Source organism: Hyalella azteca, unplaced genomic scaffold (genome assembly GCF_000764305.2).
Source record: "Hyalella azteca isolate HAZT.00-mixed unplaced genomic scaffold, Hazt_2.0.2 contig16078, whole genome shotgun sequence".
Taxonomy (NCBI): domain Eukaryota; kingdom Metazoa; phylum Arthropoda; class Malacostraca; order Amphipoda; family Hyalellidae; genus Hyalella; species Hyalella azteca.
This window is the reverse complement of record NW_025945905.1, coordinates 128370-144847: the sequence shown is the minus strand read 5'-3', so window position 1 is coordinate 144847 and position 16478 is coordinate 128370. Positions and strand designations below refer to the sequence as shown.

Below are 16478 nucleotides of genomic sequence, written 5' to 3'. Positions count from 1 at the left end.
AGAGAATGCTCGTGAAATTGAGAGAAGACTTTTTCTGAGCATTTTATGTTGGTCATCGCGTAAATATTTTTGAAGATATATAACTAAATTTTGCAAGAAACATTAGAGGGTCTTTCTATCTACGTTTGGAACCTTTCAAATAACTATCGTTACTCATACACTTATTTTCATGGAGATAAAGTCTAGGATCTACAGAATATTCCCGTCAGTTTTTTTTTATTTGATACTTTGAGTATAGAATAATAAACGGATCACAATTTAATAAGTTACGCATATATAAATACGTGCATCTGCACGTATCACATGTAACATAACATAACATATTGATCTCGGCGCTGAAGTGTAGGCCTGATGTGGCCTGTCGCCGATTCTTTTCCTTTTCGTGCCTTGTTCACAGAAGATAAAAAATCGTGTCATTTGACCGGATCTTTTCATGACTGACGATAGTTTGATGTAGCTACTAGACTTCCACCGGGTTCGATATTTTGCTAGGCATTTCAAATCTAAACATATATTTTTCCATAGCTTTATCTAGTCTGTTTTTGAACGCGTTCATACTTGGAGCGCCAACGATGTCATCGGGGAGGCTGTTCTGTTCCAAATGTCGGTGATTCGAAGCGAGAAGAAATTTTGCCGCGTGGAGAAGTTGCAGCGCAGTTTTTTTAGTTTATAGCCGTGGCCCCTGGTGTTGGTTCTTGTTTCAAATTCTAGTAATCCTTCGGGGACCTTGTATAAACCATGAGTATACTTGTATACTTCAATGAGGTCCCCACGCAGACGTCGATAACTGAGGCTTGGAAGCTTCATAATCTTCAATCTTTCTTAATAGGACTTGCCCTTCAAGCCTGGAATTATCCTTGTTGCACGTCTTTGAACATTCTCTATTAAATTTCTGTCCTTTTCAAATCTCGGTGACCACACAACGTTTCCAAACTCTAGATTCGGGCGCACGACAGCAACAAACAACTGATCAGCCCAGTTAACTAAACTGTCAAGATCATCTTGTAATTGCGCTTTATTTGACGCATCCTTCACTGTATTATAAACTTTTGTGTCGTCGGTATACATGGAGCACACGCTGGAGACTGCTTCTGGCAAATCGTTTATAAAAGCAACGAACAAAATAGGACCAAGAACGCTTCCTTGTGGCACGACACTGCGCACTGATGCCCAGTCCGACACGGCTCCGTTAATACTGACACGTTGTCGTCTACCTACTAGAAAATCTCTGATCCATTGGAGTACGTTTCCCTCAATTCCCAAAGACTTCACTTTACGCAACAGTCGCTCATGCGGAACACTCTCAAATGCTTTGGCAAAATCGAGGTACAATGCATCCACGGGCTCCCTTTCGTCCAGCAGACGAGTCCAATCGTTCAACGTAGATAATAAGTTAGTGGTGCAGGATCTACCGGCGATAAAACCATGTTGACAATCTGATATAATAATAATAATAATAATAATAATAGCGGTTTCAGCGTTTATTAGGCCGTAGGCCTGTCGCCGATACTTAACATCGCAGAACATCCACAGCTTGTTGCGGTCTCGAACTCGCAACGCACTGCTACAATTCTGCTGTGCTTAACCGCCCGGCCTCCTTGCCGATTCTGACCAGAAACTGGCGCACAGAGCTGGGATCGAACCCGCGGCTCTCTGCTCCAATCTTGGTACTCTGAACTTTAACCACTGAGATGGTGAGCAGTCAAGTGATCGATAATCCTATCCCTCACAACAGATTCCATTAGCTTACAAACAACACTTGTCAGACAGACATGGCGATAGTTGCCGTGGCTGTTTTTGTCACCTTTTTTGAACAATGGTGTTACTTGAGCTTCTTTCCAGTCGGACGGCAAAGTTCCTTCGTTCAAGGTTTTTTGAAAGAATACTGTCAATGGGCCGGCCAGAACAGTTGCTAATTCTTTGAGCAATCTGGGATGGAAGCCGTCTGGTCCACAAGACTCGTTGGGATTTAGAGCTACCAGGCGCTTGACAACCTCTTCTTCGTGTATTTTAAAACATGTTAACTTCGAGCCGACTGAGCGCTCCTCAATATCTGTGGAATACTGTTCAAGCCAAACTGGTAACTTGTTACTTGGAATGAGATAATTTACAAGAAAACAAATATATTTAAGGAGATCATGATAGATTTATTTGACCAGCTCGCAGGACCGCTGGACCGGAAATGCCTTGTGATTCTGTGGTCAGATTACAGATGTTAAGGGACTATAGGGATTGTATTGTGTCATTTTTTAGATCAGTGGTTCCCAAACTTTTTCAGGCTGGCGCCCCCTTCGGCTCCCTAGTGAATTTCTAGCCCCCCCCACAGACACATATAAAATCATGCGCCTTTCTATACAATTTAGTACGCTGCTATTTTGAAAGATAAAGGTTAAATGCAAATGTATATTTCACAAATAGAACCCTTTTTAGTGAACCAATATGTTTTTAAGCTGTTTTAACTTTTTGAGCACTAGAAACCTAGGACTTCTCGGGCAAATTTACGGCCGGACTCGTGGCCGGTCGCACGACCAATCTCCAAATTCAATTTTCAAGTAATATCTCCTACCTAAACTAATGAAGGCAGCTCAATAAAACTTGGAACACGTATTCATCAGAACCTATCGCTGATGTTTAGCTCGTGAATTTTTTTTAAATATCACCTTCATTCGTGAGTTATTTTGCGATAAAGGCTGAAATTCACAGTGATCAAAGAATTTCTTTCAACTACCGAACAAATTCGAACGAAATTTTGAATATACATTCCTAACTACCAAATGGTGCTTTTTAGATTCCAAAAATTTTTTTGATTTCACCTTCGTTTGCGAGACTTTTTTCATTTCACCGTCATTCATGATTTCACACTTCCTTATTCGTTTTCGTTCGCTAGTTATACAGATATAGGAGGAATGACCGGCTTTTCTACCGGCTGGTTTAACCAAGAGCCGTTTACGTATAGCCGTATAACTCGGAAAAGAAGGCAAAACTAAAAAAATTGTAACGAGCTAAACATCACCGTTGCTGAGGTTAGATATCCAAATACCAAGTTTCGTTCAAATCTGTTCAGTAGTTTGGAAGAAATATCTTGATTACTGCGAATTAAAGCACGTCTTGCTGTTTAAATCACGAATGAAACTCGCGAACGAAGGTACAATCGAAAAAATTTTCACGAGCTAAACATCACCGTTTGGTAATTATATAGGACTGTTAATTCAAAATTTCGTTCGAATCTGTTCAGTAGTTTTGAAGAAATTCCTTGATCACTGTGAATTTCAGCCCGCATTGCCATATAATTATGGCAAAAACAATTGAAGGCAAAATTAAAAAAATTTTCACGAGCTTTACATTACGGTTAGGTCCTAATGAATACGTGTACCATGTTTCATCGAGTTAAGTTCATTAGTTTGAGAGATATTTCTTGATCATTGAATTTGGAAATTGGCTGTGGGACCGGCCGCGAGTCCGGCAGTTAATTTGTCCTAGACGTAAACCTAGGAGAGGTTAAAAAATATAACTCGGTACTCACTGCAGTGAGTGACAGAAAGCGCATTTTCTCGTCCACGAAAACGTGAAGTCACGGACGGACAGACAGGCGGACAGATGGACAGACAGACGGACGGACATGGCGAGCACAATAGTGCATTTTTTCCGTAAATGAGAAAATGCTCTAAAAACAGATCTGGGTGAAAAAATCATTGACGGGAGTTATGTGCTGCACGCGATGTGAACAAATCGTCAAACAAACGTTCGAACTTCTGACTTCGACTGCAGACTGCCGCCCCCCGTATCGCCCCCCTATCGCCCTCTTCTTCTTTACCGCCCCCCCAAAATCTTTCCACCGCCCCTAGGGGGCGATATCGCCCACTTTGGGAACCACTGTTTTAGATGAAGCTTTATATCCTCCTTTATGACGCCCTAACGACGCTGTTTCTGAATGATATTTTATTCAACTGATAGATATAAAGTGAATGCATAAGTGAAAAATTAATGAACATTTTCTCAGTTCTTGGGTAGCATGTCGTTCAACAGTGCGGAACCGTACATAAAATCTCGTAAACGATAAATATTAACTTTATAGCAACTCAAATTGGTTTCGTTATTGATATGAAAAGACTATTGTGTTAATTCATATCAATAATTAAGCATCAGTATTAAATTTTTGGAAATCCTAAAGAAAAATTGTGTATGAAAGATATATACGACTATTTCGTCGTGGGAAATATAGAGTAGTATTAAGGAATAATAATGGAATCGTCTCCTCATTCTAGGTATTCGATCTTGAAATAATTTTTCCAAATAATACATTTATAAAACTCAAATATGATTAAGCTAATAATTTGCAAACATGAAATCATTGCCATTACAATCGCATGTCATGGGAACGCTGTGTAACATACCGAGCAAACAAGCTTAGCTTCCTGCCATGACTTGATAAAACGACATCGATGACCAGGTTACGGATCAATGCTGGGTTTATCGGCGCCGACACGGCCTCTGTGCTAGCAAGGCGCATGTTTGTTTGGCTTCATCGGCGCAGCCAAACAAACAGTGTCTCGATCACTGCGGCCGTGAACACCCAATCTGGCCAGTGTCTCTCACTGCGGCAGTGAACGCTTCTTCTGGCCAGGATCTCGGCCACTGCGGCACTGAACGCTCCTTCTGGCCAGTGTCCCGGCCACTGCGGCAGTGAACGCATTTATCCGGCCAGAGTCCGGCCACTAAGGCCTATTTTCGGCCTATCATTAATTTCAGTAAAAAAACGTATCTCCTTGCTTCAGTTCCGTTAGTTTGTCGCGTTCATAATTACATGAAGCAGATTGTGTTTAATTGTCAGTTATGTTGCGGTGATTGCCGTCTAATATATAGGACACATCTCATTAGAATGTTGTTGTCCGTGAGATACCTATTTTCAGGTTTTTGAAAGTATAAAACACCGCAATAAAATAGTGAGAGGGAAGAATAGAAATAATTAGATTAGCACCATAAAAGTTAAAGTTTTTGTATTGTTTAAAACTTAAGAACGGGTTAATGTAGCTTGATGGTATCATCATGTTGACATCTAATCATTTCAAATTGGTAGTAATCTGACTAAGTGTGTACATAGGAAAATGTTATCTAGTGTAACATATTTATAGTGAAATAATTCCTCATTCTTTTCTATCATTTAAAATATCTTCATTTACATCGGTGAATGAAAAACTGAGTTTGAGTTGTACGTTAAAACCGTGTCCATTAATAAAAGTTTAGGCTTTCCCGTGGTGTCGGGCATTGCACCCGCGCGTGCCTCTGCGCGTTATAAGAATAGCACTGACACAGATGATCTTAGCCAGCAGATCGACATTGAACGGCTTGATGCCATACTGTCGTTTTTATGACTGAACTGTAATTAATTCGAGTGACACTCTGTGATCATAAGATACCCGACTGGTGCTGTTAATTCCAACCCTGCAACATCAATCTGCGCTGGCACAGACGTCGATTTTTTAACTTGGAAGCGCCACCTACAATTTCGTTTGAAGCTGACTTCTCCCTACAGGTGTCTTCAAGCGAAGCGGTTTTGAATTTATTTAATGCAATACCTACTCTCTCTGGTAGAAGAAAAGCTGTTTAGCCCCTCGTTCACGCAACACTCTTGCTCAGACTCAAGAGTAGCTGTTTCGACTTTCGTTCACACAACTCTTGCTCAGACCCAATCGTAGTAGCTGTTTCGCCTTTCGTTCACACAACACTCTTGCTCCGATATCTCGCAATGTCTTTGTCTGGCTCGTACACACACTGCAGGGATGAAAATTTTGAAGAATTTCTAAAAGCAGCAGGTAAAGAAAATGCAAGATTTAGAGTTTTATTTGATAAGATGAAAATTGATCTTTATATAGTTCTAGAATTGATAAGTTATAGAAGCATTTATTGGTCTTAAATAGAGTTGTGGAAAGTGCTACATGGCTTCTTAAGGACGCTTAATGACAAAAATATCAACGTGCAACTGTCATCATTTTGAGATGATGGGGGTTTACCTTTTGATAACATGCAAAGTTCTAAAATATGAGGGGTCTCAAGACGTCTCGGACGAATTTACGGCCGGCCCCCTGCCGCTGTGTCCAAATTCAGTGTACCTGGAATATCTCCTAAAGTATTGAACGTAGCTCGATGAAACTTGGTACACGTATTCATTATTGCCTGACGGAGATATATGCAAAGTTTCGTTCAAATTTGTTCAGTATTTTAGAAGAAATCTCTGGTGCACTGCGAATTTAAGCACAATTTTGTTGTTCAAATCACGAATGAGGGAAAAGGGAAAAATACTCGCCAACGAAGGCAAAACGTAAAAAATTTTTATGAGTTAAACATCACCGTTTAGTATTCAGAAATTCATATTCAAAATTTCCTTCACATCTGTTCAGTACTCTGAAAGAAATGGCCGGTACACTGCAAATTTCGGCACGTTTCGTCATAAACTCACGAATGAAGGCGATATTAAAAAAATTGTCACGAGCTTGACATCACCGTCAGGCCATAATGAATACGTACGTGTACAAGGTTTCATCGAGCTACGCTCAGTACTTTGGGAGATATTCCAGGTACACTGAATTTGGACACCGCGGCCGCGAGATCGGCCGCAAGTTCGGCCGTAAATTTGTCTGAAACGTGGTCTCTCGGACGAGGTCCCGGCGCCCGCGGCCGCGGTGTCCACACTAATGATATTTCACAACCCTCTATTGGTCCAAAAAATTCTACAAGTTATCACAAGAGATGATTTACCGCCAGTTTGGGAATCACTGCATTCCATATCGTAAAGTAACTTCTCTACTGCAAGACAACGCTTACTGTCTAGGAAATATACACATGATAGGAAATATTTGGGCTAAGGAACCATTGCCTAGAGCTGTTCGGCCTCTTATTATTTTTGTATTAAAATTTTTCCTATTTCATGATATTATATGAGACGTTTAATTACAACTACTTTTCAATTTCAGGCGTAAACGATTCCATGATTCGCAAGATGTGCCCCAGCACACCCACGCTGGAAATGCAAGAAACTACGTCTGGCGTGACTATCACGTACGGCCACGGTGGCGACACCTACACCAACGTCGTGACCTACGGCCAAGAATCTCTCGTCGATGTCGCGGGTTTCAAGTATTACGTGGGTTCATCCGTCAATTAATATACAGACTAGAATGTACTTCTGATGATGGTCGCTCACGTTCTCCGAAGGAATCAATGCTTGAATGACGAGAAATCCGTTGTAACTAAGAAATAACGAAAACGAATATTTATTCCTCACTTCCTACAAAAGAAATGCGCTCATCATAAAGAAACTCATATCCGTTTATAGGGAGGAAATTTTCTAGATCACCTTTTTATTAACAGGTAAAGGCGTCGAAGACGCCTAACGGATACGAAGGAACATATCGCCTTGAGAACAAAACTGGTACGTCATCGGCTGAACTCATCGGTGATACCTTGACCAGGGTGAGTGCTGCGTGGAATTTAGGCAACGCTTAGGAAATGCGTGAATATGTAAATTGGATTTCAAGTCTTGCGTTGCAGCCACTCTTAAAACTGATTAATTTTTTTCATTTTTAACTTAAAGCATAGGAATTAAATTGCACTTTGAATCAGTATTAAGTGAGCCATCTCGCAATATCCTTTTATACCGTAAACGCTAAAATATCATTTTCCAGTATTTCTAGTGAAATGTCTCAATCGATACAACTTCATTGCCATCACTTGTTGATGTACAAATAATTGCGTACTGTATTGTTGCATGATACTGATCGTCATAAACAAGTTGAGGTCTTGAAATTAATGTATTGTAGAACGAATATCTTTCTAATTAATAAACGGAAATTTTTAATTCGTTTCATATTCTACAGACGGAGACTCTCAAGTCAATGATTGTTGTGAATGTGATACATGACATATATTTCCATAAATAAAAAACAAGAGCCTTCAATTATATATACATATGTTCTATTTACCATGGCTCTCAATGAATGTGATGGATGTTATCCTAGGACATATATTTTAATAATTAATATGCATATATATCAGAGCCGTTCAATATTTTTCTGTTTTACAGACCATGACTTTGGACGGCGTCGTGTCAAAGCGAATCTTCACGAAGCAGTAGCTATAAGCGTGCTGTCCTTGTAACTGTGCGCCGGCATTTTCGTCTGCAAATCTCTGAAATTTGATCTTGGACAATGGGCACTTGTGTGAATTCATAACACGCAAGCTGAAGGACTTTCATGGCATAGTAGTTTTGTTTTACTTTTAATTATGAATTATGGTTCCATAGCTGGCGGGAAAAATTTCACGCGGGAAAAATTTCACGAACCGAGTCCATGCAAATGTAAAACGGCTTCATCTCGAGCAGATGAAGAACCTTTGTCACGTTGTCTGGCTTGTATTTTTAGGTTGCGAAATTTGTCGCATTGCTTTCACAATTTTGTCGCATGTGCTTTCACAGGATGCAGCAGTAAGATCGCAAACATTCCGGTTAAAATCATCGAAAGATATTTGGGTGACACTTACGAATCTCAGCTTTCGAAGGACCCAATGAGCCATTTCGGGATATGAAATTTATACTGATAAATTTAAATATTGATAGATGGTTTCAAAGCTCGCATTAAGCTTCGTAGAAATTCGAACGCACAAATTTGATTGTTCGGCTTTTAGGCAAGATGGTGAAGTTTTATTAGCTGATTATCTCTATAATTGTCGCTGAGATGATTTTGCAATGCCAGTTCATCAAGAGTAATTCCACATTCCGCCGTCTGAAAAAAAAGAATACAACGTACAAGAACTGAATTCAATGCAGTGAGCAAAATTTTATTTCGCTACAACTGATGATTTGTAAAATTAACAACAGCATACATCTTATGTAAACGAGTAAGTGTTAAAAATATATTATTTTATTTGAAGTGAAAAAATTAGCAGGTATATGACATTTACGTGTAGAGTTCGGCGGTGAACCTTTTATAGGAGAAATCCTGTATGCAACAACCCAGCCAATATGAGGTCTAATTAACGGCTATACTGATTGGCTAGGTTAATCAATCTTCATTAAAATTCAGACTGACATGAATTATTGGCCTTGTGTACCAAACTCATTTACCTGGTCAGTTCCAAATGATAGGGCATGTAGCATGTCATCCAGCAATAATTGAATAACCAAGTAAACTCCAAGTAAATGCATTATAATTTCTTCGAAAAATTTCGGAAAGCAACTATAATAAGGTTTTCAATTATGATGGATTTTCTTGGCATTTTCCTATATACACGTTATAAATTTCGCAAGGACAATTTATTCAATCCGGTGTTTTAGAAATATGGAATCATTTACCGAGGGTATCCTATAGTATCATTATATCAACTTCTTCGAATGCATAGAGATATGATAACAGTTCATCAACAGTTTCGGAAAAATACACGTAATCTAATAAAATGGTGACTAAATGACTATTTTTCACCTCTAAATGCACCCTTTAACTATTTTACCTCGAACGACATCTCATTCAGAAATACACTGTGGGAATCGGAGCTTATTTTTTGGCTTTGCTGCACTCGCCACGTTCCAACCCTCAGGGTCTTGTATTTACTCCTGCTTGTAAACTGGAAGGATAAATACTCAACATGAATTTGTTCTTCAATGAAAAATATTCAAATGAACTTGAATATTTGTACACATTTCGACACAAACTTTTGATGCCGATTTCGTCATGAAAATGATGCGCACTCAGCACCTAAACAATAAATGTCATCACCATCATGCTTTATCGTCATGATCAATTCGACTAGATCGCATTTACCAGGATAATAAAAGGATTAATAAAAAGTTTCATCAAGTCATTGTGTCAGTCGCTAAATTTTTTCTTGACCTTCTGACATTCGAGTTAGTTGAAAATAAAAAAATTACTACCTTGAGGATAAGGGACCACGAGATTGTTTTAATTGTGGACAACGAATTCTCGAGCTGAAAAACTTTTCTATTGTAGCAAAAGTTGCGCCATGTCAACAGGAAATTTGCGAAACTGTTCGCGTAGTATTATGAAGTAGCATTGAACATTTACTTCGATTATGTAGTTCTGATTCTAACCTCGGCATTGCGTTAGAGACATATATATAGCGCAACCATGGTTGAACTAGTATAGTTCAAGCATGAACGCAACGGCGACATTGTTTCTACGAGGACTTTGCAGTTGTCGTACACGTCTATCAGCTGCTGACAGATCGTATAATGTCCATATATGTGCTGCCGAGCTTCTCGAGCGCTTTCAGTTTGTACACTTCTACGCCCGACGGAGTACGGATGTTGCAGATGTGTGAGGCCACTCGTAAGGTAGGGCATGCGTCGATGCGGTTTGTATATCTTTATTATAGAACAATAATGTCAGCACTGGTAACAGGGGGCGAATTAAAACGTGCAAATGTGTGAAATTTTGAATGCGAAGAATGATTTCACGATCAATTCAAGTTGGAGTCGGGAGGTTTATGCAATGAGACGTTGGTCTAAGACTCTAAGTGTATGCAGTGTACGTTGTAGCGCGGGTTGTAGCGCGGTACGTAAGTATGCAGTGCGATGTTGGCGTTCAATGCAGTGGTCTAAGAGAGACGTTAACTTCCGGATGCTTTTGTTGAATAACACGCCGAGCACCAAAATTTTTCTAATTGTAATCTAGTTGGTAAAACATGTGCACGCTTTGAGTCTTTTATTTCAAGTCGTCTAAGATGTTTGAGAATGTTTTTGATACCTATTTTAAGCCGTGTTTTCTAGTTTCTACGTGGCCTGAGTAGCCCGTGTTGCAAAGCGCCGACACCTTCACATATGATACTGATAGTGACTCGCTAAATGACGATAGAACTGCAAATCTTAAAGATGACTCTTTACATACATAGTTTTACGTTCTTTCAATTCTATACTTGGGCTGCAAAGCCTCTTAGAAGCTGATAACTAATCTTATTACGAGTACCATGTATGAGAATCTGATGGCCGACGATGAACTTGGTTCTTATCGTGCTAATGAGCCAAGATCCTTGATGCCAGTTACTTTGCTTATCATGAACCATGATAAGTATTCGTTCATTATTTTTCCGCCTTGTTAGGTAATTAATTGAATCTTTGTGAATCTACCTTGGTTTGAATCACTTTAACCACAGGTTTCCATCGAGTAGATTTGATCCGAAGCTTTGTTAGAAGAATATATATTTCAAATTCGGTTTACCGAGATTAAAGCGGTAAAATTCTTTCTTTTGCAGACTGCCAGAGGTACGAAAGAGTATCAACTTCCGTCAGCCATGGCTACATCGAGTGACTTCGAGGAGCGTAAATTGCGCAAGCTTAGCCCAATCGAGAAATTTTTCCAGTTTTCCAACGATCATACAGTAAATGTGACGGTTTACTGCCTAACAATTGCGACTCTGAGCCCTTTACAACGAAGCTCAGTGCACTCTGTCCTCCTGCACCTGTACAGGTTAGAGGATATTATAATATTTGTACTATGATTACCATGATATCGACTTATCGAGGACGACTGGAATAAGATCTAGAGAGCTGAAATCGTTTATTTTTCATATGATGAACACGATGCACTCAGAAATCACTACCAATATTTTCCAATTTCAGTTTTTTAATAAAAAAATTGTCGTATTTGAGTGGATAAAATTGCAGTCCAGAACTTGTTATGATTTAGGATTTAGTTTCCACAGTTCATAATTAATTTAGCAACGAGGCATGATGCCTCATTGTCATCGATGACTCATAATCTGAGGAGGCCAAAAGTACACTCATTTGCTACTGTATGTACAATTCAAAGTGTATAAATTTTACTACAGAATAGTGTTACTTCATTCTGCTTCTATAAAAAGATAATTCTATAAGCAAGCAATTTTCTACATGGGAATGTTCCTTAATGAGAAAGAAATGTTCCTCAATAAACAATGGATTCTTTCACGACAGGAAACTGCCAAATTTGCGAGTGTGCATCGAAGAGGACAGAAATGGCGAGCTTTGGCTGTGTCAAATGGCTCAAGAAAACATACTTCTGAAGGTAACATTTTATTTACATCGTAAATACATCGCTATTGACTGAACTAAAATTATTTTGAGCACTAATTGAAGCCCATTGCCGATTATTAATTGTCTGAAAGTAGTTTTCACATTTTATACAATATGTTGGCCAAATTTCACGCATTTGTGTGCATTTTTATTCTATCTTCATTTTCCCCCAAAGTTTCGAATCGATCTCGATTAACATGCCTTCTGTTCTGGTATATCACTTTTTAGCGCATTTTCTCCTTTATGGAATAAAGGCGCTATTGTGCTTGTCATGTCCGTCCGTCCGTCTGTCCATGACTTCACGTCGTTCACGATTTTAAGAATACTTTAAAACGTGTCGTGATTTAGATTATAGTTTGAGATTGGCTGAAGATTTGCCTCTCCAAAAATATGTAACTTGACGCAGGTCTTGGTCTCAGATCCTTAATACAGGACTTTGCCTTCCTTGCGCCACGGAAAGAAGTACTTCAACTGATTTATGCACGAGAAAATGCGCTGTCCGTCACTCACTGCAGTGAGTACTGATCTAATTTTTTTGCAGTGGCTGACTTCCCCAGAGGATTTCGACGCTGTGTACATTGGGGAGACCCGCAAGCCCCACGATGCGAGGGTGGGTCCATTATGGCGCGTGACAGTCATGCCAGCTCAGGACGGGCCGACTCCTGATGCAGAGTTCAAGCATCATTATAGAGTGATGTTCGGACTGCATCATTCCATCACCGACGGCCACTCATCCATGCGACTGTGCGGTCACTTTCTATCTTTACTCAATTCTGAACTTGAAGGGAACGAAGTCGACGACAACGAACAGTTTGCTGATTACGTGGGGCCAGAGTTTCACGATAAGCTTGTAGAAGAAGCCAAGCTCACCCTCAGCACGAACTTGTACTTGCAATGTAAAATGCGTGATGATTATGCGGCTATTGCTGCGGCCGAATCTCTCCTCACCAAGGTTTTTCCTCCAAAGGAAGAGGTAGCTGATCCGAAAACAGAAACACTCTTCATCAAATTTGACGAGGCTTCCACTACAAAGTTTGTAAAGAAAACGAAATCAGAAGGAGTGAGCGTGCATTCAGGATTCTGCTCGGTGTTGCACAGCGCATTTGTCGAGTTGTTCCAAGAAGCAGGAGCTTCTTCTGAAAAATTTGACATCTTTTCTTTCCACGACGTGAATGAGAGAAGATACTGGAACTCTGAGTCGGAGAAATCTTACGGCCCACATTTATCTCTGATACGAATAATCTTAACCGTTGACAAAGATTGTCCCTCCAACGTGTGGGAAAGCGCCCGCCAGTTCCATAAGGTCTTCCTCGAGTGCTTGGACAACAAACAGACGTTCTTCATGGAAATTATAGATGCTGAAGTCTCTCCTACTGTAGAGAAGTCCACAGACTTTTACAGTCAGAAAATTTCCAGCCCAAGCGTCTATAGCACCTCGAACATGGGCAACGTCACCAAAATATTCCTAGCACCAGACGGGGCTGAATATCCTCAGGTGAAGGCAACAGAGATACGGCGGAGCACGTCATTACACACATATTTGAATAATAACGGTTTTTGTTTCCAAACATTCCGCGGAGAGTTGCTTGTTTCTTTTGATTACAATACGCGGTATATTTCAACTGAGCTTGCTAACAGAATTGTTGAGAAAGTCCGAGCCCATTTTCTGCGCCATTTGTCTTGAATTACGCATTTAAATTTTTACTAACATCTTGCTCATGCATTAGCTTGTAAAAACCTTGGTTTTTATCACCGTGGTGCAGTTGAACGGTTGAAGCGGAAATAAAGTAAATTAACTCATCACTAAAGTAGTTTTAAAATGCTTTCTATTTGAAAATTGAAATGACGATTCTTCCGATGATATGAATTTTACGATATGAATAGTTGGAAAATTGATTTTACAAAATGCGAAATAATAGCGAGAGATCAATGATAACGACATAAAAATGCCTCCAAACTAAATTTGCATGAATTATATTAAAATTATTATTTGGTTAAATTCAAAGGTGTGGAAGTTTTTTTATACAAACATTTGTGTAGAAAAGATAGCTTCATTTGGGTCAGCTATTGACTTAGTTATGGTATGATCGTTAATGGTTTATTTGTGGTGACTCTTGACTTCGTGAAACAATATTATTTTGCCGTGGTTGTTTTACTAAGCTGATTTTTATTTACTGCAATAATTTTTTTTAATTTTCATAATTGTTGGATTTTAAACTTTATTACCTTTAATTGTGGCTTGTCCATTTCTTAACAGAACTTATTATTGAAAACATCGAATCATTGTCCAACAGTTCAAGACCTTGAAACATAGATATTCTTAGGTTTTAAACTAGAGTCGTTACTTTTAATGAGTTGTTCACTTTATATACTATAGAACATAACTCGCATCGGCATTCATAATTAAATTAAAATATTAAACTGATGAGCTGGAAAATTACCTTTTTTCGGTGTGAATATGTGAAAAAACAACCTGGATCAAGGACCCACGACGACAAATGATTTAGCAATTAAATATACTCATTGTGCAAGTAAATGCAGTGATTTCTTAGCTACGAAATATTGAAAAGTTTTTAGATGTAAAACCTCAAGGAGTTCATTATTTACCCGTTGAATGCGATACGAGCAGAGCACACCGGTGAGTTGTAGCGCACGCAACGGGTTAAGTGGGAAGACGACAATAAAATAAAAATAAATTTTATTTCCTTCTCAAACTTTAATTTATTGGATTTTGTAAAACGGATATACGGCAGTCCCAAGATGAAGAAAACTATCGGTTAAGCCTCTTAATTAGTAGAAGATCGTTGGTTTTTTTTTTTAAGGGAAGAGTCAAATTGTAGGAACATTAGACCTTATTTAAATCAGGTCCTATTTTCATCACGGTGCTAGCGGTATGATCTTATATAACGTACATAATGATATTACAGATGAAGAGGAAAATTTCTGTGAGGGTGGGCGAACCTTTAGTTGAACCATTGAAATGCTGCAGTTGTCGTACGCGACAATTGAATACAGCAGTTGTCGTACGCGACCATTGAAAACAGCAGTTATCGTACGCATCTCCCAGTTACTGATTACTGTGTTCTCTAGCCTCTAACTTCCCTTCACTGCGCTGCCGAGCCCCACGACACCAAGAGTGCCATAACATTTGTTGAACTCGAGTGCAGCTGAAGCAGAAGCGCAAGGTCATTCATGTGGTTAGGATTGCGCGTTTTTTCGTGCGTAGCCGGTAATCAGTTGTAATTAAAATTACTACCTAAATTCAATCGTGTACTTGAGTAAATTTGAATGGAGAGATTAAGATCAAGTGAATTTACTTCTATGTGCAATTAACTGCTATTAATCTACCGTGACCATTGACATTGTCCAGTGCAGTGAAGTGTCAACGGTCGATGACTTGCAGATCTACACAAGTGTGCTCTTGTGTTACTAGGAACTCGATCATTGGTAATGACTAATGAGATATATTAATAAGGCTCAGTGAGAACCGCGAACCCTCAGGCAGGCTCGGATGGTGCCCTATGGAATTCTATGGCTACGAGTCTACAACCGTCAACTACGGTGACTCGGTATAATCTACGCTAGTAAATGATATCTCAATCTGAAATTTTTTCATGAATATTCAGCAATTTATTTGCATTTTCTATACAAAAAGAAAATATATGTAAATATTGTACAACATCAGTTATGATAGTTATGTTAAAAATCGATCTTCATTTTACATGCGACTTGCCTAAAATTTGTGAGACACAAGGAAGTAGTACTATTTATTCTCTATTGATCGGTAGGTATTGAATGCATATCTGAATCAACCTCTATTTTAATGATATTTTTCACCAAAAACGAGTTATATACAAGCACACTCTCATGTGGAGTAGAAACCCCGTATACTACCTGCTCAAATGCACGCGTTGTAGAAGATATGAGGGGAAACAGATATCGTACTCAATTCCTCACCTGTCAGTCCAAGACGGGCGATGCAGAGAACTCAATGAGGGGCGACTCAATGAGTGATACGTGGCCTGAGGTCGGCAGAAGCCAAGTATTAGTTCTAGCCGACCGCTAGCCATTCCTCGGCTACCTGAAAGACACCCGTTACCGCAAGAAAAGGGCTAAAAGACTACAAAGACTACAAGCTCAAGAGTAGCAACTGGCCGATTTTAGGACCGATCGAGTATTTCACAAGATGGTCGCGAATACCCCGCGCTCAGTGCATGGATGCTTGCCGGTCTACGGCTTCGCATCCGCTCTCAGCTTTGCCGCACTATATATGACTACTAGTCTTAATCTATAGATATCCACATACTCACTACATTGCACTCCATTTCAGGTATAATGCATCTCATTTTAATGTTAATTATAAAATTTTAGGAAATCATTTCAATGTGGCATAGGGAGACCGCATAGCTAAGCACCCATC

The 16478-nt window shown here is 39.4% G+C and overlaps 2 protein-coding genes across 2 annotated transcripts; both read left to right on the top strand.

Moving 5' to 3' along the window:
• Positions 1-5162: 5162 nt before the first annotated feature.
• On the top strand, positions 5163-9459 carry LOC108667736 (fatty acid-binding protein, liver-type). The gene is made up of 4 exons (XM_018154798.2): positions 5163-5813; positions 6972-7141; positions 7369-7470; positions 8081-9459. Exons 1-4 carry the CDS (start codon positions 5747-5749, stop codon positions 8129-8131), a joined length of 390 nt encoding a protein of 129 aa, XP_018010287.1. The 5' UTR covers positions 5163-5746; the 3' UTR covers positions 8132-9459.
• An 809-nt stretch (positions 9460-10268) lies between these two features.
• On the top strand, positions 10269-15065 carry LOC108667723. Its single transcript, XM_018154777.2, has 4 exons — positions 10269-10342; positions 11260-11474; positions 11960-12050; positions 12600-15065. Exons 1-4 carry the CDS (start codon positions 10313-10315, stop codon positions 13740-13742), a joined length of 1479 nt encoding a protein of 492 aa, XP_018010266.2. The 5' UTR covers positions 10269-10312; the 3' UTR covers positions 13743-15065.
• The last annotated feature ends 1413 nt before the right edge of the window (positions 15066-16478 follow it).